The sequence below is a fragment of the Apiospora hydei genome, assembly GCF_038363865.1.
Source record: "Apiospora hydei strain CBS 114990 chromosome Unknown utg000002l_segment0_segment0, whole genome shotgun sequence".
In the NCBI taxonomy this organism is placed as follows: domain Eukaryota; kingdom Fungi; phylum Ascomycota; class Sordariomycetes; order Amphisphaeriales; family Apiosporaceae; genus Apiospora; species Apiospora hydei.
Genome location: NW_027117361.1, coordinates 251875 through 267921, shown reverse-complemented (window position 1 = coordinate 267921; position 16047 = coordinate 251875). Strand labels below are relative to the sequence as shown.

At 48.1% G+C, this 16047-nt stretch overlaps 4 protein-coding genes across 4 annotated transcripts; 3 read left to right on the top strand and 1 right to left on the bottom strand.

Annotated features, from left to right (window-relative positions):
* Positions 1-5342: 5342 nt before the first annotated feature.
* On the top strand, positions 5343-6820 carry PG997_000097 (uncharacterized protein; the record flags this gene model as incomplete). Its single annotated transcript, XM_066804412.1, has 4 exons — positions 5343-5791; positions 5875-6122; positions 6184-6515; positions 6554-6820. 4 exons carry the CDS (start codon positions 5343-5345, stop codon positions 6818-6820), a joined length of 1296 nt encoding a protein of 431 aa, XP_066674185.1.
* A 1240-nt stretch (positions 6821-8060) lies between these two features.
* On the top strand, positions 8061-11348 carry PG997_000096 (CHAT domain-containing protein; the record flags this gene model as incomplete). Its single annotated transcript, XM_066804411.1, is given in 3 exon segments — positions 8061-10344; positions 10397-10583; positions 10601-11348. The coding sequence occupies 3 exon segments, from the start codon at positions 8061-8063 to the stop codon at positions 11346-11348; spliced, it is 3219 nt and encodes a 1072-aa protein (XP_066674184.1).
* A 74-nt stretch (positions 11349-11422) lies between these two features.
* PG997_000095 (uncharacterized protein) lies at positions 11423-13522 on the bottom strand (the record flags this gene model as incomplete). Its single annotated transcript, XM_066804410.1, has 1 exon — positions 11423-13522. One exon carries the CDS (start codon positions 13520-13522, stop codon positions 11423-11425), a length of 2100 nt encoding a protein of 699 aa, XP_066674183.1.
* A 1277-nt stretch (positions 13523-14799) lies between these two features.
* On the top strand, positions 14800-15713 carry PG997_000094 (uncharacterized protein; the record flags this gene model as incomplete). The annotated part of the gene is made up of 3 exons (XM_066804409.1): positions 14800-15070; positions 15124-15359; positions 15435-15713. 3 exons carry the CDS (start codon positions 14800-14802, stop codon positions 15711-15713), a joined length of 786 nt encoding a protein of 261 aa, XP_066674182.1.
* Between the last annotated feature and the right edge of the window lie 334 nt (positions 15714-16047).

Genomic DNA, 16047 nt, shown 5'->3' with positions numbered 1-16047 from the left:
CGTTTATATCGTTATCCGATGATAATAAGAAAGTTCGCGACTTTTTTCCGTATTTCTCCGCTTTTATACGTTATAAGTCCTCTATTAACGGTCTTAAATCGATATAGGGCGTCTTTTTTTACTATTTTAATTCTAAGCTATTAATAATTCTTAGTGAAATATAATTTCTTTACGCTCCGTTATCGAGTAACGCATTAACGTAAGCTCCTTTTATATTTATTATTAATATAATATACTCGTAAATATTTTAATTATTCGTCGTATAATATAAAGACCTATTTTATCCCGCTTAATATCGTCCCTTTATAATCGGCGGCTTTTATTTCTCGATTATTACCTTTTACGACCGAGGTCTCCTCTTATACCTTTTTATCGGCGCAAAGTCGCTTATTAATTAAAGGTAAGCGTGAGCATAAGTATATAATTTAATAATAGCAACGTTTCGTAATATCGTTCTATAGTTCGTGGGTTAATTTTTTTAAATCTTACGAATCGTAGCTAGTAAATAAGTTTAATAGTATTATCGTTTTAATACTATTAAATTATAAGAGTATTACTATTTATTAATAAATAATTAGCTCGTTTCGCGATTTTAATAGTTTCTCTTTTCGTTATTAAAAAGAATCGTTATCGTAAAGCGCCGTTAATCGATAGTGGCGCGTTATAAGTCTCGTAGTGAATTACTTTCGGTAACTTTAATCTTATCGCTAGTTACGTTTCGAGCGTCGCGTTTCCGTATATTTATTATAATACCGTGGTTTTATCGTAGGCGTGTATTATGCACTAGGGTTAATTATATTAGTCTTATAGCCGTTCTTTTAAGTGGTATTTCCTAGGCCACCTAAGGTTTTCTTTTATTAATAGGTAAGCCTTTCGGAGGTTAAGTGTAAACGTTTTAACTTTTCCGATTAAGTGGTTTAAATATAAGCGTATAATAAGTGTTCGCTTAATTCGTTAAGGAAACTATTTATTTATAAGTTTTTTTTCGAAATACTCTATATATTCGTCGTGTATATACGAAATTTAAAAGAGCGTAAAGTATATATTATTAACGGGCGGGACTCGAGGGTTATTTTTAACGGCATAGTTAGCGTATATTCTTTTTTCGAATCCCTTCGTAATAAGCTATTATCGTTCTGCCTTAGATTTTAAATAGGGTATTCCGGGAATAGCGACTTATTTATCGACGTCGAGGTCTCGGCACTTAAGCAATTCGGTTATAAGGTTATTTAAGGTTATTTTAATAAGTCGTTCCGGGTCGTTTATTAATTCCTCGGTATCGCTAATATTTAAACCGGAGTCGCTAGGGTTTATTTCGTACGTCCGGCGCATTATAGCCATAGTTTTATACTCTTTATTTTTTTTTCGTGGTTTTTTAAAAACTATCCGGTCTTTTCTTTATTTATTAAGTAAATAGTGCAGCTATTATCGTAATAAACTATTTAAAAGAGATTATTATATAGCGCTTTCTCGTTACCCTTAATAATTACTGTGGCCGGTTTTTCTTTAATAGCGTTAATATATCGTTCTTCGGGTATTAATTTAAATATCTTTTTATTTCGACAGTCCTTAGCGTAATATCTTTTCTTTTAATAATTATAATAAATAACGTTTTATTTTTTATCGTTTTTATTATATTAAATTACGTCGAGGTTTATAAATCCGCTATAGTAATTAAAAGAGGTTTTCTTTAGTGCTTATCGTTAAATAGGTCGTTTATTATTAACCCTTAGTTTATTATTATTAGCTCGGAATCCTTAATATTCTCGTCGTTTAAGTCGTCGTTCGTATAGTCGATTATTAATCTTAATAATCCTTTCGACGTAGTTATCGAAGTTATTCGGTTTATCTTCCCGGTTTACTTCGTCCTTCACTTTTTCTCGCAGCCCGGCGTAAAAGAGTATTATTAAGGCGTTATCGTTATTTTATTCCGTTTTAAAAAAGATTTATTTAAACTTAACGGCGTATTAAGATGCCGATCCCTTTTATTTAAACTATATAAGTATTCGCTTTATAGTCCGGATTTTATCGGGATTTTCGAAAATAGCCTTTAATTTCTTTTTAAACCCGGCATAGCTACGAAAGAGTCTCTTAGTATCGTTTTTTTAGTTATCCTTATCGGGGTTATTAAAATAATCGCGCATAATAAGTTTAAACTATATAAATACGTCTTTTTTAAGGAATCCTGCGGCGCAGAGAACCTTATCCTATTCGGTAATAATAGCGTGGGCGTAAAAGCATAGGTAAGCCTTAACCTGCGTAAAAAAACCTTAAACGTTTCCTTCCTTATTATCGTAGGTCTACGGGGGCGTAAGCTTAAACCCACCGTATCCGGAGGTTAGGACAGGCATAGCAATGATCTGTTCGACGAGCTGGGTATTCTCGTTCTTTACCTGTTTAAGCTATACTTATAGGTGTCGGATTATTATAAGGACGTTAAGTCCTCTCGTAGGGTTATTAACGGCGCTTCCGGCTAGGGTTTAAGGTGTTATAATATCGAATATTACTCTAGGTTTAAGTAATAACTCGTAAAAATAAGAGTAATTAAAATATAACGATATTTATTAAGGGTTTAATAAAAACCTAGTAAAACGTACGCGGGTTTATATTAATAATACGAGAAAGTATTTAAACGGGTAATAAAATTACACTATTAATAAAGTAATAAAATAACTAAATCTTAAATAAATGCTAAAGCGTAGCTTATAATATTATAATAAGTCGTTAAAATATATGCTTTATTAATAAATAAAAATTAATATTTAGATTAATTATTAAATAAGCGAGAGTATTTAAAAAATTATATAAAGAAATATTCGTTTTATATTTAACCTCGCTCCTTTATTAATAATTACTCGGCTCGTTAAATTACCGTCGTTCACTAATAACTTAATAATCTTTTTATCGTTAACTCACCTTAGCTCACCGGTAATTTAAAATAATTTAACACGGCGGCTCACTGCGGCTTATTAATAATTCGTAGTGAGTCGTTACGTAACCATATAGCTCGTGCGTTAGCCTTTTCGGTTTATCTAGCTCCCCTACGGGGCTTCGTACTTCCGCAGCCGCTGCGCCCTTTCCTGGCCGCATAAGCAGGTCGGGTCGTAACAATAAGCAGGATACGGATAAAGGCGTTATTAAGCCGATCGAGTCCGATTTTAAAAATAATTATATTACGAACCCAGCGGAAGTATATAAAATAAATAAACCCCGCGGGGCTAAGTACTCTCTTATGTTTAAGTTCCACTCGTAGGCCGAAAACGTGCCGGATTTCGAGCTTCGCGACCGATAAAAAATAACTTCGAAGCCGCTCTTTAATATAGTTACCCGTATACTTTTTATATAAAATAAATAACTATTAAAAATATTAACGAATCGTATTTTCGGATTTAATCCTATACTTTTTTTAACGTATTAAGAATCGGGTAAAGGCTTCGCCGAGGCCCCGGTTTTCTTAAAATAAAGTCTTAACCAGCGGTTTCTAATTTAACTTACCGGGTAGTAATTTATAGAAAGCTACCTATCTTTTTTAACCTTTAGCGCTATTAAGCTTTGTATTATCGGAATAATTCGATAATAAAAGGCGCCGACTATTTCCGCGGTCTCAGAAGTATTAAAGTTCGTTAAAAGTAAATGGGGGGCGTCCGGTGTTTCCAGCTCCGTAAACTACGCTTAAATCCGGCGAATCTGGGCATCGTCCAACGAGCCCATGGTTCCTGCGTTACAAAGATCGAGAGGAAATCTAACAGCGTTTAAAAAAACGAATGAAGATCTGCGTAATAATCGTTATATATTCGATTATAAATCGCATAGCAAAAGTCGTACTGCACAATGCATGTAGGACTGGCTGCTTTATATATTCCTATTATCTTTAAATCCTAGCACCCAACACCCATATCAACCTGTTCTATTTCTATAAGGTGGGTGCTTTCAGCGCATGCCAGTGCACGATTCGGAGCTAGGCGGCGCGCAATTGGCAGGGGTGTTGCAATGTACTTCGGCCTTGGAGGGGACTTCGAGTAGTACATAAACCCCTCCAAAAATATACTTCTCGGGGGTGTTTTAGGCTGCCGAAAATGGCGGCTCTGGACATCCAAAAACGACAGCCCAAACAGCGACACATCGACTATTGTTGTAATTTCTACATGAGCTCCGGACCGGCCGGGGGTCAGGTCCCCGGATGATCTCTTGAACGTTTTTACGTCTAATGTGCTTGCTCTTTTTTACTTTTCTATTTTATTGATGGGCATAGCAATATATATGTCAATGTCGTTGTTCTCTGAATGCTTACTAGTGTTACTTGGCATTGTCGCTGACTCACAACTCAGGGGCCACCTGTCATCCGTGCTTGGCGTTGGCTGGCCCCACCAACGAAGCTATCGCTGATGGTGCTGCACGTCATCTCCTGCCAGGCAGCATCTCTTGTAAACACATATCCATTTGCATCAGCGTCGACATTGTCCATGAGATCTGGCATTTGCAGCGGACAATATAACTTCGCGATGGGAAGCATGAGAAAGACATAACTTTGATCCCCTTTCAGTATATCATCATTGCACATACGGACTTTCCACCACGACAACTCGGCTATGTTGCGACCTCTAGCCCACCAGAAGGACCAGTCAGTCAAGCATGGCACCACGAACCATCATTCCAAGATGAGCAACTCTCAGAGAGCCAAGTTCTGGGGCACTTTCTTGTTCATCATTGCAAGTCTCGCAACAATCACCTTCTTGGTTCGCTCAGGACTCCCCAAATACTGGGTTGGATATGACAGCGATCTCGAGTATGGTCCCATCATCGGCATAGTACGTCACTTATTCCCCTTTCACGACTCTTGAAATTCGGAAAATTGACATCATACATAGGATATTGGAAATGTAAGCCAAACCGCACCCCAAGAAACCCCGTGGGGGAGCACTCAACCGTGCGGCCAGTAGCAGAAGTTCTGCTGAGGAACACCGAGTGCTTACATGCACATCAACAGACATACGCCCGGGTCGCCTACACAGGGGATAACTTCATAGACAGCCAGGTTTTCAAAGACAGCCATGGGAACACATCCATCCATACCTGCGTCGCCTTTACCGACACCGAGATACTAGTGGGACAAGGTACGTATCAATCGACCGAGCCAGCACATAAACCCCCAGGGTGAAAATGCTGACACACGTATTTCTCACGAAGATGCCCTGCGTCAAGCACATACGAATCCGAAACGGACGATATGCAACGTCGCGAGATTCTTGGAGTCTCGCTGGTCCAGCACCAAAGTCCAATACCTCAAATCTGATCTCCCTTATCGAATTGTCGAGGCCGAGCATGACAGAGTGGCAGTCCACATGACCATCGCCGGCAAGCCCAAGGCATACACGCCCCCGGAGCTTGTCGGCCTCTTGATGGGCAAGCTCAAGAGTATCGCGGAAGCGGACCTCGGCGTTAAGGTCACGCATGCCACTCTCGCGGTGCCCCCGGACTTCGACGTGAGTCCCGCGCGGGCTCCAGGCGGGGCGAAGCCTTATTCTCTGCAATATCCGAATCGGAACCCAATGGAGGCTGCGGCGGCTCTGGCCGGGCTCACGGTCCTCCGGATCGTCAAGGAGCCCATTGCGGCTGCGATCGCCTACGGCGTGGACCGGGCGCCCGGTGAGCGTAACGTTTTGGTCTACGACGTGGGCGGCGAGAAGACGCAGATCAGTCTCATGGAAGTGGACGATGGGGTCTTCGAGATGCTCAGCACAGTAAAGCTTCCAGTCGGCGGGAGGCATTTCAATGAGCGCGTTGTGGAAAAGTAAGCAAGCAAGGAACCACCGTTTCTCCGCATCTTGAGCCATCTCCGAACACGACTGACTTCTTTCCTATTACGCCTCCTAGTTTACTCAGGCAATTCAAACGGAAGAACGGCGTCCAAGAATCCGGTATTACAGCAGACTCGCTGAACAGACTCCAAGAAGGAGTTGAGATGGCGAAGAGGCGGTTGAGTACCAACATGTTTGCCCGAATCGAAATTCCTGATTTCTACGAGACCATTCCTCTTAACGAGACAGTCACGCGAGCCAAGTTCAAGGATCTCAACAAAGACCTGTTCCAGTCGTCTCTGGAGTCGCTCCAGAAATTGCTAGGTACGTCCCAGTTACATGATGGGTATCCGGGGGGAGCCCACTGACGTGGTACCTGAGTCAGATGACCTCAAGTTGAAGCCAGCCGATATCGACGACGTAATCTTCAGCGGAGGGTCCAGTCGCGTCCGAAAGGTGAACATCCATCTTCTCCGAGTCTTGAGTTTGGTTAAACGAAGTGCTGACCATCTGAAAAAGCTGAGCTTCCAACTTGACATGTTTTTCAACAAGAAGCACACAGTGGGGATAGCCGACGAAGCTGTCGTCAAAGGAGCTGCGATACAGGGGGCTTTTCTGTCAGGCTACTCCGAAAGCATGGGACAACCGGTGGACATTCATCCTCTGACCATGGGAGTGGTAGTGCCCCTGTTTCTCAGCATAGCTAAGGGCTTCAAAGTGTAGAGCAAAGGCTAATCTACCTCGCTATCATATAGGAATCGGTCGACGGCATAACGGTTCCGGTCATACGCAGGTTCACCATTGTTCCGACCCGAAAGAGCGTGAAGGTCATGGCCACAAGATACCAGGGCGAAGAGTCCAAGGTCGTCGTCAACGTGATCGAGGGTGAGAGATTGCGTGCCGAGGATAATCGCCTAGTGGGGGAACTCGACATCACTGGTATTCTGTCGCCATTCAGCTCGGCGAACCATACCGACTACTTTAACCTCAGCATGGAATTAGATGTGAGTGGCCTACGTTGAATTAAAAGGGGTTGAAGCCATGAGAGACGATCTTACTAACCTGGGCCAACAATAACAGGCCAACGGAATAGTGGCAGTCATCGCCTACAACCCAGGTAAGTCACCACGCGAGATCGAACAGAAGCACGTATCACATTCCTGCCGGCTAAAATATAATAGCAACCCAGAAGGAGACGCGCATAGTAACTGTAAGACAATATGGCCGCCCCAGTCCCCCTGAATCTACCATAGTACCTGCTTATATGAACATACGCGCGCCCCAGGCCCAACCAAACGATCATGCACGCGACAGCCAATTAGTCGAGTCTCTGATTCAAGACGGGGAGTAAGTACATACACCATGCTGTTTCGAGTGGCCGCACCGAGGCTAATCACACGGGATCCCCGTAACTTTAGGAAACACCGGGATGTCGAAGGTCCCCTCATGGAGCAGTACAAACAGATGGTCGATCTCGAGAGCTTCGTGCTGGCTGTGAAGAAAGACCTTTTGGTCAAAATGGTCTTGCCTGAAGCCGCAAGGGGACAAGACGAGTCAATGAGGTATGTTTATCTTCGATTTGCCTCTTTCTCCCTCCCTCTAATGCAATACATGCATGAAATCCTAGAAACATCTTGGCTCATACACTTTGTCAATCGATTCATAGGCAAGTCTTAGGGGCGGCGGAGTCGGCCCTCAACCTGCAGCTGGATGAGGGGAGCCCCTTATCTCCTCTCGGCCAGATAAAAATGCGAAATACCAACTTGAACGAACGTGAGTCCCCCTGCACTTTAGAATGCGGTACTATCTCACAGAACCGAAATATTCGGCGGATATTAACTCCTGCCTTGCAGTGTGAAGGGAATGTTGGTTGACGACCTTGCGGCTTTCGAATATGACCAAATTTACAAAGTCGGGAGCTCGTCGACAGGGGCTTTGGATGGTAGGCGGGATGAGCTCTAGTCCACAATGGATGAGAGGGGGCCGTATGTAACTATTGGTGGACGTGTTGCCCAAGTACACAAGTACAAAATATCCACATGCAGGAGGACTCACGTGTTATGGGGTTCGCGTTACACCACAGGAAGACTTGAAAGTTAGGCAGCAATTCCGTAAGCCGACGTTACTCTTCCACCGGGACCTGGATCTTCTCACGAAATGCGTTAGCTATTAGAGTATCTACGGGCAACATGTTTCGTTTTCTTGCGTAATTGATCAGCCCGCCTAGAAGTTTTGACACCGGTTTGTCTTCCGAACCCGAACATGTCCGGCCCAGAAGATGACATGGAGCATGTCTCCTATGTCGCAAATAGCGAGGCTGACTTGGACGATGCAATCGACCAGCTTGAAAGGATGGTGGATGAGCACGAAGAAGACTCGGAAACTAGAGCGACGCTATTATTCTTCCTTGCGCAGCATTATTTCCAACGATATGCCCAGGAAGGAGAGAGGTCCGATCTCGACGACGCTGTCGATGCGCTCAAAGAGGCGGACGAGATCAGCACGGATGAAACAAACCGGGCCGCGCGCTCGGGGATGCTCGGTCGACTATTGCATCACAGATTTACCAAATACGAAGAATTATCGGATCTGGATGACGCTGTCGATGCACTCAAGGTGGCGATTGATCTCCATACAGACCAGCCGAGTCGCGCATCATACTTGGAGTCCCTAGGACAGGCGCTCCGCGACAAGTATAATAATTCCGGCGAGAGATCTCATCTTGAGGAGGGGATTCAGAGTAGCAGGGAGGCGGTCCAAATCAGCCTTGACGACCACCCTGAGCGGTGCATCTTTCTCAACAGTCTTGGGATCATGCTTGCGCAGAAATACGAGTGGACGGGCGATACCGAAGATATCAACGAGGCGATCCGAAAAGGTCTACAAGCAGTCCTTGCGGCTCCGGACGTTTCAAAACGAGCCACATGCCTGAACACAGTAGGGCATCAACTCAAAGAGAGATATTTTAGGTCGGGTGATATAAATGATCTGGACGGAGCTGTCGAATGTGCAAGGGAGGCTCTCGGAATAACCCCAGAGAGCGAAGTTGTAGACCGTGGTCTTTATTACAACTTACTCTGTGGCTCCCTTCGCGAGAGGCATGCGCGCGTAGGAGCCCTTGCAGATCTTGATGAAGCCATCAATGCGGGACGGCAAGCCGAGGCGCTGATCCCAGCCACGCACATGGATCGGCCCAAGGTTCTCCATAACCTTGGTATGACTATCCACCAAAGATATGCAAGGACGGAATCAATTGGCGACCTCGATGAAGCAATTCAGTTGGTGACAGCCGCGGTCAATACTCCTGAACAGCACACGGGTCAGTCTCCTTTCCTGAACAGCCTCGCCAGCTATCTTGGCGACAGATATGCAGACAGAGGCGAGACGGCGGATCTTCGGCAAGCAATCGATGCCATGAGACTAGCCATCGAGAAGGCTCCAGGCAATCATGCAGACAAGGGGATTTGGCTCAGTAACCTTGGAACTCTACTAGACCCAACGTATACCTTTTCTTGGGCGAAAGGTGCTGCTGTCGACGGTCTGACGAGTTTGGATGAGGCCATCGACGTGACCAGACAAGCGATTGAGACGACCCCGCCAGCTCATCCTACGAGAGGTACATTCACTTACTCCCTTGGACGGCGACTTGTACGCAAATTGCGAGCCGGTAATGGAGATGCCGATTGTCTAAGCGAAGCCATTTCCCGTTTGGACTATGTCTTGGAAGATCCGAAGACGCCTACCCTCATGCGTATACTTGCAGGAAAATCTATCCTGGAGGAATCACTGGACTGGCAAGAAGCTCACCACGGTGCAAGCCGTGCTGTACAACTCGTACCCACGCTCACCTCCAAGTCGCTCGGAAACGCCGACAGACAACAGCTTCTCGGCCAACTGACCGGTCTGGCCTCCGATGCAGCGGCGACGGCGCTTTATGAAGAGAGGGGACCTCTTGCCGCCATCGAACTTCTCGAACAGGGCCGCGGCGTCCTAGCGGCCTCGCTCAATGAAATGAGGGCCGATGCCCTCGATTTGCAAAAAGCGCATCCTCAACGCTCAGAACGGTTCGAGCAACTCCGAGATCTCCTGTCGCAGCCCGTCGATGCTGCCGAGGGCCCCTTCATGGGGAAGAAAACATCCCTTTCCAGCCAAGCTCCTACCGATCAGCGGTACAACGCAGGGAAGGAACTGGAGACGCTTTTGCGAGAAATCCGAGGGCTACCGGGCTTTGAAAACTTTCTGGGCCCGCCGACTGAGCTCGAGATGATAGATGCTGCGAGCCACGGCCCGATTGTTGTCATCAACGTCAGTGAGTTCCGCTGCGACGCTCTGCTGGTGACAAAAGACGGAGTGCGGACGCTGGAACTCGAGAGACTCTCTTTGTATACGATTGAAGAGTATGCAAGGCAGGACGCCCTCCACCCACCCCGTCGGATTCTCGGAAGCCCTCCCGTTCTCGAATGGTTGTGGGACGTCATCGCTTCCCCTATTCTCGAAGCGCTAGGATTTAGAGAGACCCCCCTCCGGGAACGATGTTTGGCCACATGTATGGTGGGTGACGACAGGCGTTTTGAGCAAATTCCCCATCCATGCAGCAGGGTATCACATGAGACGTTCGTCCGAAACCGTGCTGGATAGGGTCATCTCATCCTACAGTTCCTCCATCCGGGCTATCATTGATAGCCGTAGGCAACCTGCTGCGGCCTCAGAAACGGTTCAGGCACTCCTGGTGGCGATGGAGTACACTCGCGAGTGGGGACCCCCCTGCCTTCAGCTGCCAAAGAGGTATCTATGTTACGCAGTCTGTGCGAATCCAAGAACATTCACACCGTCGAGCCGATATGCCGCAAGGAGGAGGTAATGTCTGAGCTTCCTCGCTGTGCAATATTCCACTTCGCCGGCCATGGATACACCGATGCCGTGGACCCGTCGAAGAGCTACCTATGCCTAGAGGACGTAAAGGAGGATCCGTTGAGGGTGGAAGCCTTGCTGGACATGAACCTGAGGCGGCATTCGCCCTTCCTAGCGTACCTCTCGGCGTGCGGGACGGGACGGCTCGAGGTGATGAAGTTCATGGACGAGAATATACACCTGATCAGCGCGTTCCAGCTCGCTGGGTTCCGCCATGTCATTGGGACCTTGTGGAACGTGGATGACGATGTCTGTGTGGACATAGCGCGGATCACGTATGAAGAGATTGGTAAGAGCAAAGGCTTGGAGGACGAGGCAGTTTATCGCGGACTACACAAGGCCATTCGAGACCAACGAGACCAATGGCTGACCGACGCGAAAGCCAAGGGGGCAAAGAGAGAGTTCACAGGCCTCAGCCGTGAGTGGACTGAGGACACGAGTCAGATGGAAGGGTGTCTGATTGGAAAAGATGAACAACAGGAGGCGCCCATCAGGAAGGCGTTGTGTAGATGGAAGCCCAGAGCCCAGAGAGAGGATAGACTGTCAAGGATAGGAATCATGTTCGAGGCGGATGATGGCAGTGACCAGCCCGGGTTGCCGCCATTGCACTGGGTACCCTACGTTCATTATGGGCCATGAGGAGGAGCGAGATTCCATATGTTTCTGTTCAAGCTAGATCCAATGTCAAAATATGTTCCCCGTCTTTTCGTCCTTCACAGTTGCGTGCGGACCCGGAAGTTCAGCGCTACCCAGTCCTCTGACATCTCACCTGAACCCCCTCTGAACTTGCTTTTCTTCCCGCTCGGCCTAGCCACATCTGCCATCTTTGGCAACTCGAAGCACATAAAAGAGGTCGGCGCAGACGTGAAAAGGACTTTGATGGTATCTTCACAGCGATCATGACCCATCGCCAGGAGTTCGTCGGGAATTAGCATCTGCAAGACCGGTTTCCACTCACCCGTGGTTCCCGACCTGTAATCATCCGCGTCGCGGTTACTGAAGCGTGGCGGGAGGGGGTGGTAGTCCCCGTGGTAAGAGTTTGTGATGCTCCAGCTGTAGTGTGCAATATTGTAGAGGTGGACGTAAATGTCTCGGCCTCCCGGGCTTTCTGTATTTCGCACTTCCAACCGGAGCTTCTCGCCATGTCTCACGGTCACGATACATTCTTCATGAGAACAGCCTGTGGTCATGGCTCCATCATGCCGACATCCGGGGCGGTGCGCCGTTCCATCGGAGTCTACGACTTGGATGTCGAGCAATCTCGTGAAGGTGTCTGCCGAAGGAGGTGCCAGAGCTTTGTTGGTCAATACCTCCACAGCCCTGAACTTGGCCAGATGTTCCATGATATCCAGGATGTAATCTGCATTCTCTTCAGGGCTATAAGGGGACGATGGCAGACCGGGGATAGGTTGGTGTGAATGGTCATAGATCGCGTAGTCCTCCTTGTTGACAGTCGCATAAAACGAAAACAAAGTCTCATCGGACATTTGGCTGTCACTTATAAATTTGACCCGGAGGGATGGCCGCTGCTTGAGAGCTTCAATCCAGACATCCGGACGAGGTAGACGCAGGTCGAGGTTGATCATGAACCGACAGAGATCCAGATGGGTAATCGCCGTCGCTGTCAAACCGGAGCCCAAGTCTCTCGTTGTCTGCGTTGCATCCCCTAGATCCGACGTGAGGGCTCTGACTTTCGTTACCTCCACCACCACATGGTCTTCCGAAGAGCCAAACATGTTCGATGTGGCTTCCTCAGCGCCGATGATTCCATGCAAGGCAAAGCGATCTCCTTTGCAAATGCCGTGAGCCTCGCCAGCTTCCAGTTGAAAGGGCGCCTGGCCCGGCTCTCTTTGGCCCTTTCTCCTGACTACGGGGATGGACGCTGCCTCGACTGTCGCGCCGGCGTCACCGAAGAACCACAGCCCCATGCTACCGTAGAGCATCGGGTTTTGGTCCGGCCATTCCTCTCGAAAGCGAGCGCGCAAGTGGGAATAGATGTGGTGCTGCCATCCGCCAACGCGCCCGTAATTTATGAAGGCCCGGATCAGAAAATACGACAAGACGCCGTAACATTCGTCGCCGACTTTCAGTTCGCGGGCGATCTCCCTAGGTCCGCACGCCGTAAGGATGGTGTAGCCATCCGGGTCTACCAGCCAATTCGGGCGCAGCGAAGAATCGCGATCGGATGGCTGGGCGCTCCCGTCACTCGGGCTGAGACTCTTCCCAGGTACTGGGGGACGTGCCAAGTCCACCTCTCGATCGTAGGGCAAATAGCGAACCAAGGGATCCGGTTTGTCCCGCACCGCGCTGCCCGAAACGCAGCAGTCTAGGACGAGGGTGACTTTCAATCCCTTATCGACCATCGCTTTGAGCTGGTATGCCAGCTCCAAGCCGCGAATGTACTGGATCTCGGCGACGTTATCGCTGGCCAGAACGACCAGCGCCAGGTCTCCTGTAGAGCCGTTGGAAGAGGGGCTGCCGCTATCGGGCGTGATGGCGGTGCTGTGTCCGCTGAAGTGGATGTATACGAAGCTGCCAGCTGACGCACGTGAGGCGATGCCTTCCAGGCTGCTGAGTACATTGCTGTGAGTCGGCAACTCGGCTTCCTCCACTTGACCTGGGCGACCAGGATCGGTCGCGTCCGCGGGTCCGGCTGCGAATACTTTGATGTCGATCCCCAATGGTGACCGGGCCAGCTGCGCCTTGATCTTGAGAACATCTCGCACACAGCCTCTGAGCGGCGGTCCCCAGTTTTCGTCGTTGGCGTCAGGGCAAAAACAGTTGCCAATCAAAAGTGCGTAATGCGTCGCCATAACGGTACTTCATTCGGTCATGGTCGGAACGACAGCACGTATAGCAAGCAAGCACTGGCAATGAAGAGGCAAGGAATCGAATAGTTTTAGGCAAACATTGTCTCGCATTCTCTGCTACTGACGTTGGGCCTACCCGGCTCACCAAACCGTGGATGCCTTATCACTGCCTCGGGCGCATGTTCTGCAGGTTCTTCTCCAACGATTGGACAGCGAGCGTCATTTATCCCCAGCGCCCTGCTTCCCTACAGTCCTACCCCCCGTTCAAAACGTCTTTGGTACGTAGCATCTGACATACACACCCAACAGAACTATCTATTCGTGCAAAAGCCTGCAGCCCATTGTTCAGGCGCTCTCCAGGTCATCTTCTGCCACCTTCTGTCCCCCTTAGCAGACGCGCCATCCGGCTGACAGAGAGTGTATTGGTTTCCGTCGCATGTTGTCTCAATCTTGTATGGGCCCTCACGCCCTCCGGCGACCTTCAGGTACACAGAATCGCCTGTGGAGAACTTGTGCGTCTTTTTGGGGGCGTCTTAGCAAGGCAGCGAAGATCAGGTATGGTCCAGCAGTACTAACCGACAATGCCCTCTTGACCTTTCCCTTCCCGGAATCAGTGTCGATGGTGAAATCAGGGCTTTGGCGCCTTGAGCAGAATGGATGTCAATTGTGTGCGATGTGGTAGCTTCAAGGCCGCACGACTTACCCGTCTATAGAACTCATGTTGTTGATGAGAGCCACTCTAGTATTGACTATTGTTGAAAGAACTGGGTCGCCTTGACTATGTAATTGTGTCTGATCAACATCGGGTAAGGCAGGACGGTCCATCCGCGGTGCCCAAGTTCTGAGGTCTTATTAAAAGTGCAGCGGGGTAGGACTTTGGCCGCACTTGATGCCTGATAAGCTTACAAGGCGTCATTATAGCTGTGGCTGTGCCGCCTGAGGCGGCTCAAGTCTTGTGTCACCACACTCGATTCATAAATAGGAGTCAGTGTCCTACCTGAATGCTAGATATTATATTTAGCCTTCGCAGTGTGTTTTATCCCTCCCTAGCCTTACTTCTAATCTAACCGCGGCGGGGCGGACCTACGATTGAGATGCCGCCCCTTTTTTCTATGTTATCCAGAGCCCGGGGCTGTTTTGGCTTCAGGGGTCAATCGGCTGCAACAGTGGACTTGGAGATGACCTCGATCCACAACACTAATAACAGTGAATCATCAAAAAGTAACATTTGCCGAGCCTATTTCCTGTTGTCAGTGTGATCACTAGCTGACAAGTTTGGGATGTCGTTAGTCGAGGACTACAGGCCCGGATATCCGAGGTTTTCTGCCCTTATCGCAGCGAACGCCGACTTCTTCGTTTGCAGACGCTTTCCAAGATTGCGAGCAAGACTTCTGCTTTTGAAACAAGACAAACTCGCAATCCTCGAGTCCCAACTAGACGAGTTGGACCGCAACGAAGACCGGCCCCTGTTTCTGGGAATGAGTCGATCCGATAACAACACAGCCCGCAAGTCGTTGCTTGCTGAGATCGATTCGCATCTAGCGGGTTACGGTTCGTCTAATAGGAGAGGCTGGGCCTTATAGCGCTTACTGAACAGTGTCTAGACGAGTTCCTGAGTCGCTCCCACAATACGCTCAACCTAAAGAAGGCGTTATCCCGAGACGTATCGAGTCTCGAGAACTGGGTGGATGCAACCAGCTGCATAAGCAGGGACGAGAGAGGGTTCCTCCACCATGAGAGGGAGCTTCTTACCCTTTCTGCATCCGAGGACAGCGCGATAAAGAAGCTCGAGGATTGGGTAGAGGACCTGCTGGTTGATCGCTACAAGGGCTTCCGGGCAGTATGTATTTTTCACCTTTTCATTGGATATACGGGAAGTTTCCATTGGATCTGGTTGCAGCTAAACATCCTTCAGATCTCGCAACATGAGTTTTCGACCGATCCGAATGTATACCTTTACTCGGGTCCGCTTATCAAACGTACAGCCCGAGTGTTGATGTTGGTTATAATCACGTCGCTTCTCCTTGTCCCTGTTGTCGTCTGCATCCTTATCGACAGCGTCTGGGCCCGAATATGCGTCATCATAACGTCAACCGTAATCTATCTCTCGATACTATCTCACCTCACCAAGTCGAAGATGATAGAGCTAATTCTAGCTGGAGCAACGTACGTCCCACTGCCAGTCATGATCTAGGTTCATCATCATAGAGATGGCGAAAGCGAACTTGGTTGCTAACATCTTACTACAAGTTTCGCAACTATTTTGACTGTCTTCATTTCAAATGTTGATGAGAGTTCAGGTCTCAAGAGTTGACTGGCTCAGACTTCTAAAATTCACGCACCAGGGAGGCAAGGACATCAGGGCCATGAGTTTCCCATGCATTAATTCTAAAATGTTGTACAAAGCATTGTTTCGATTCAATACCGTTGCAGTGTTGATGTGGCCTGCCAAAAGGACAAAGCGAGTGTGGATGTATTGTGTTTGATACTATCTTTTGTGTGTCCCTCATTGTCTCCCACACAGCAGC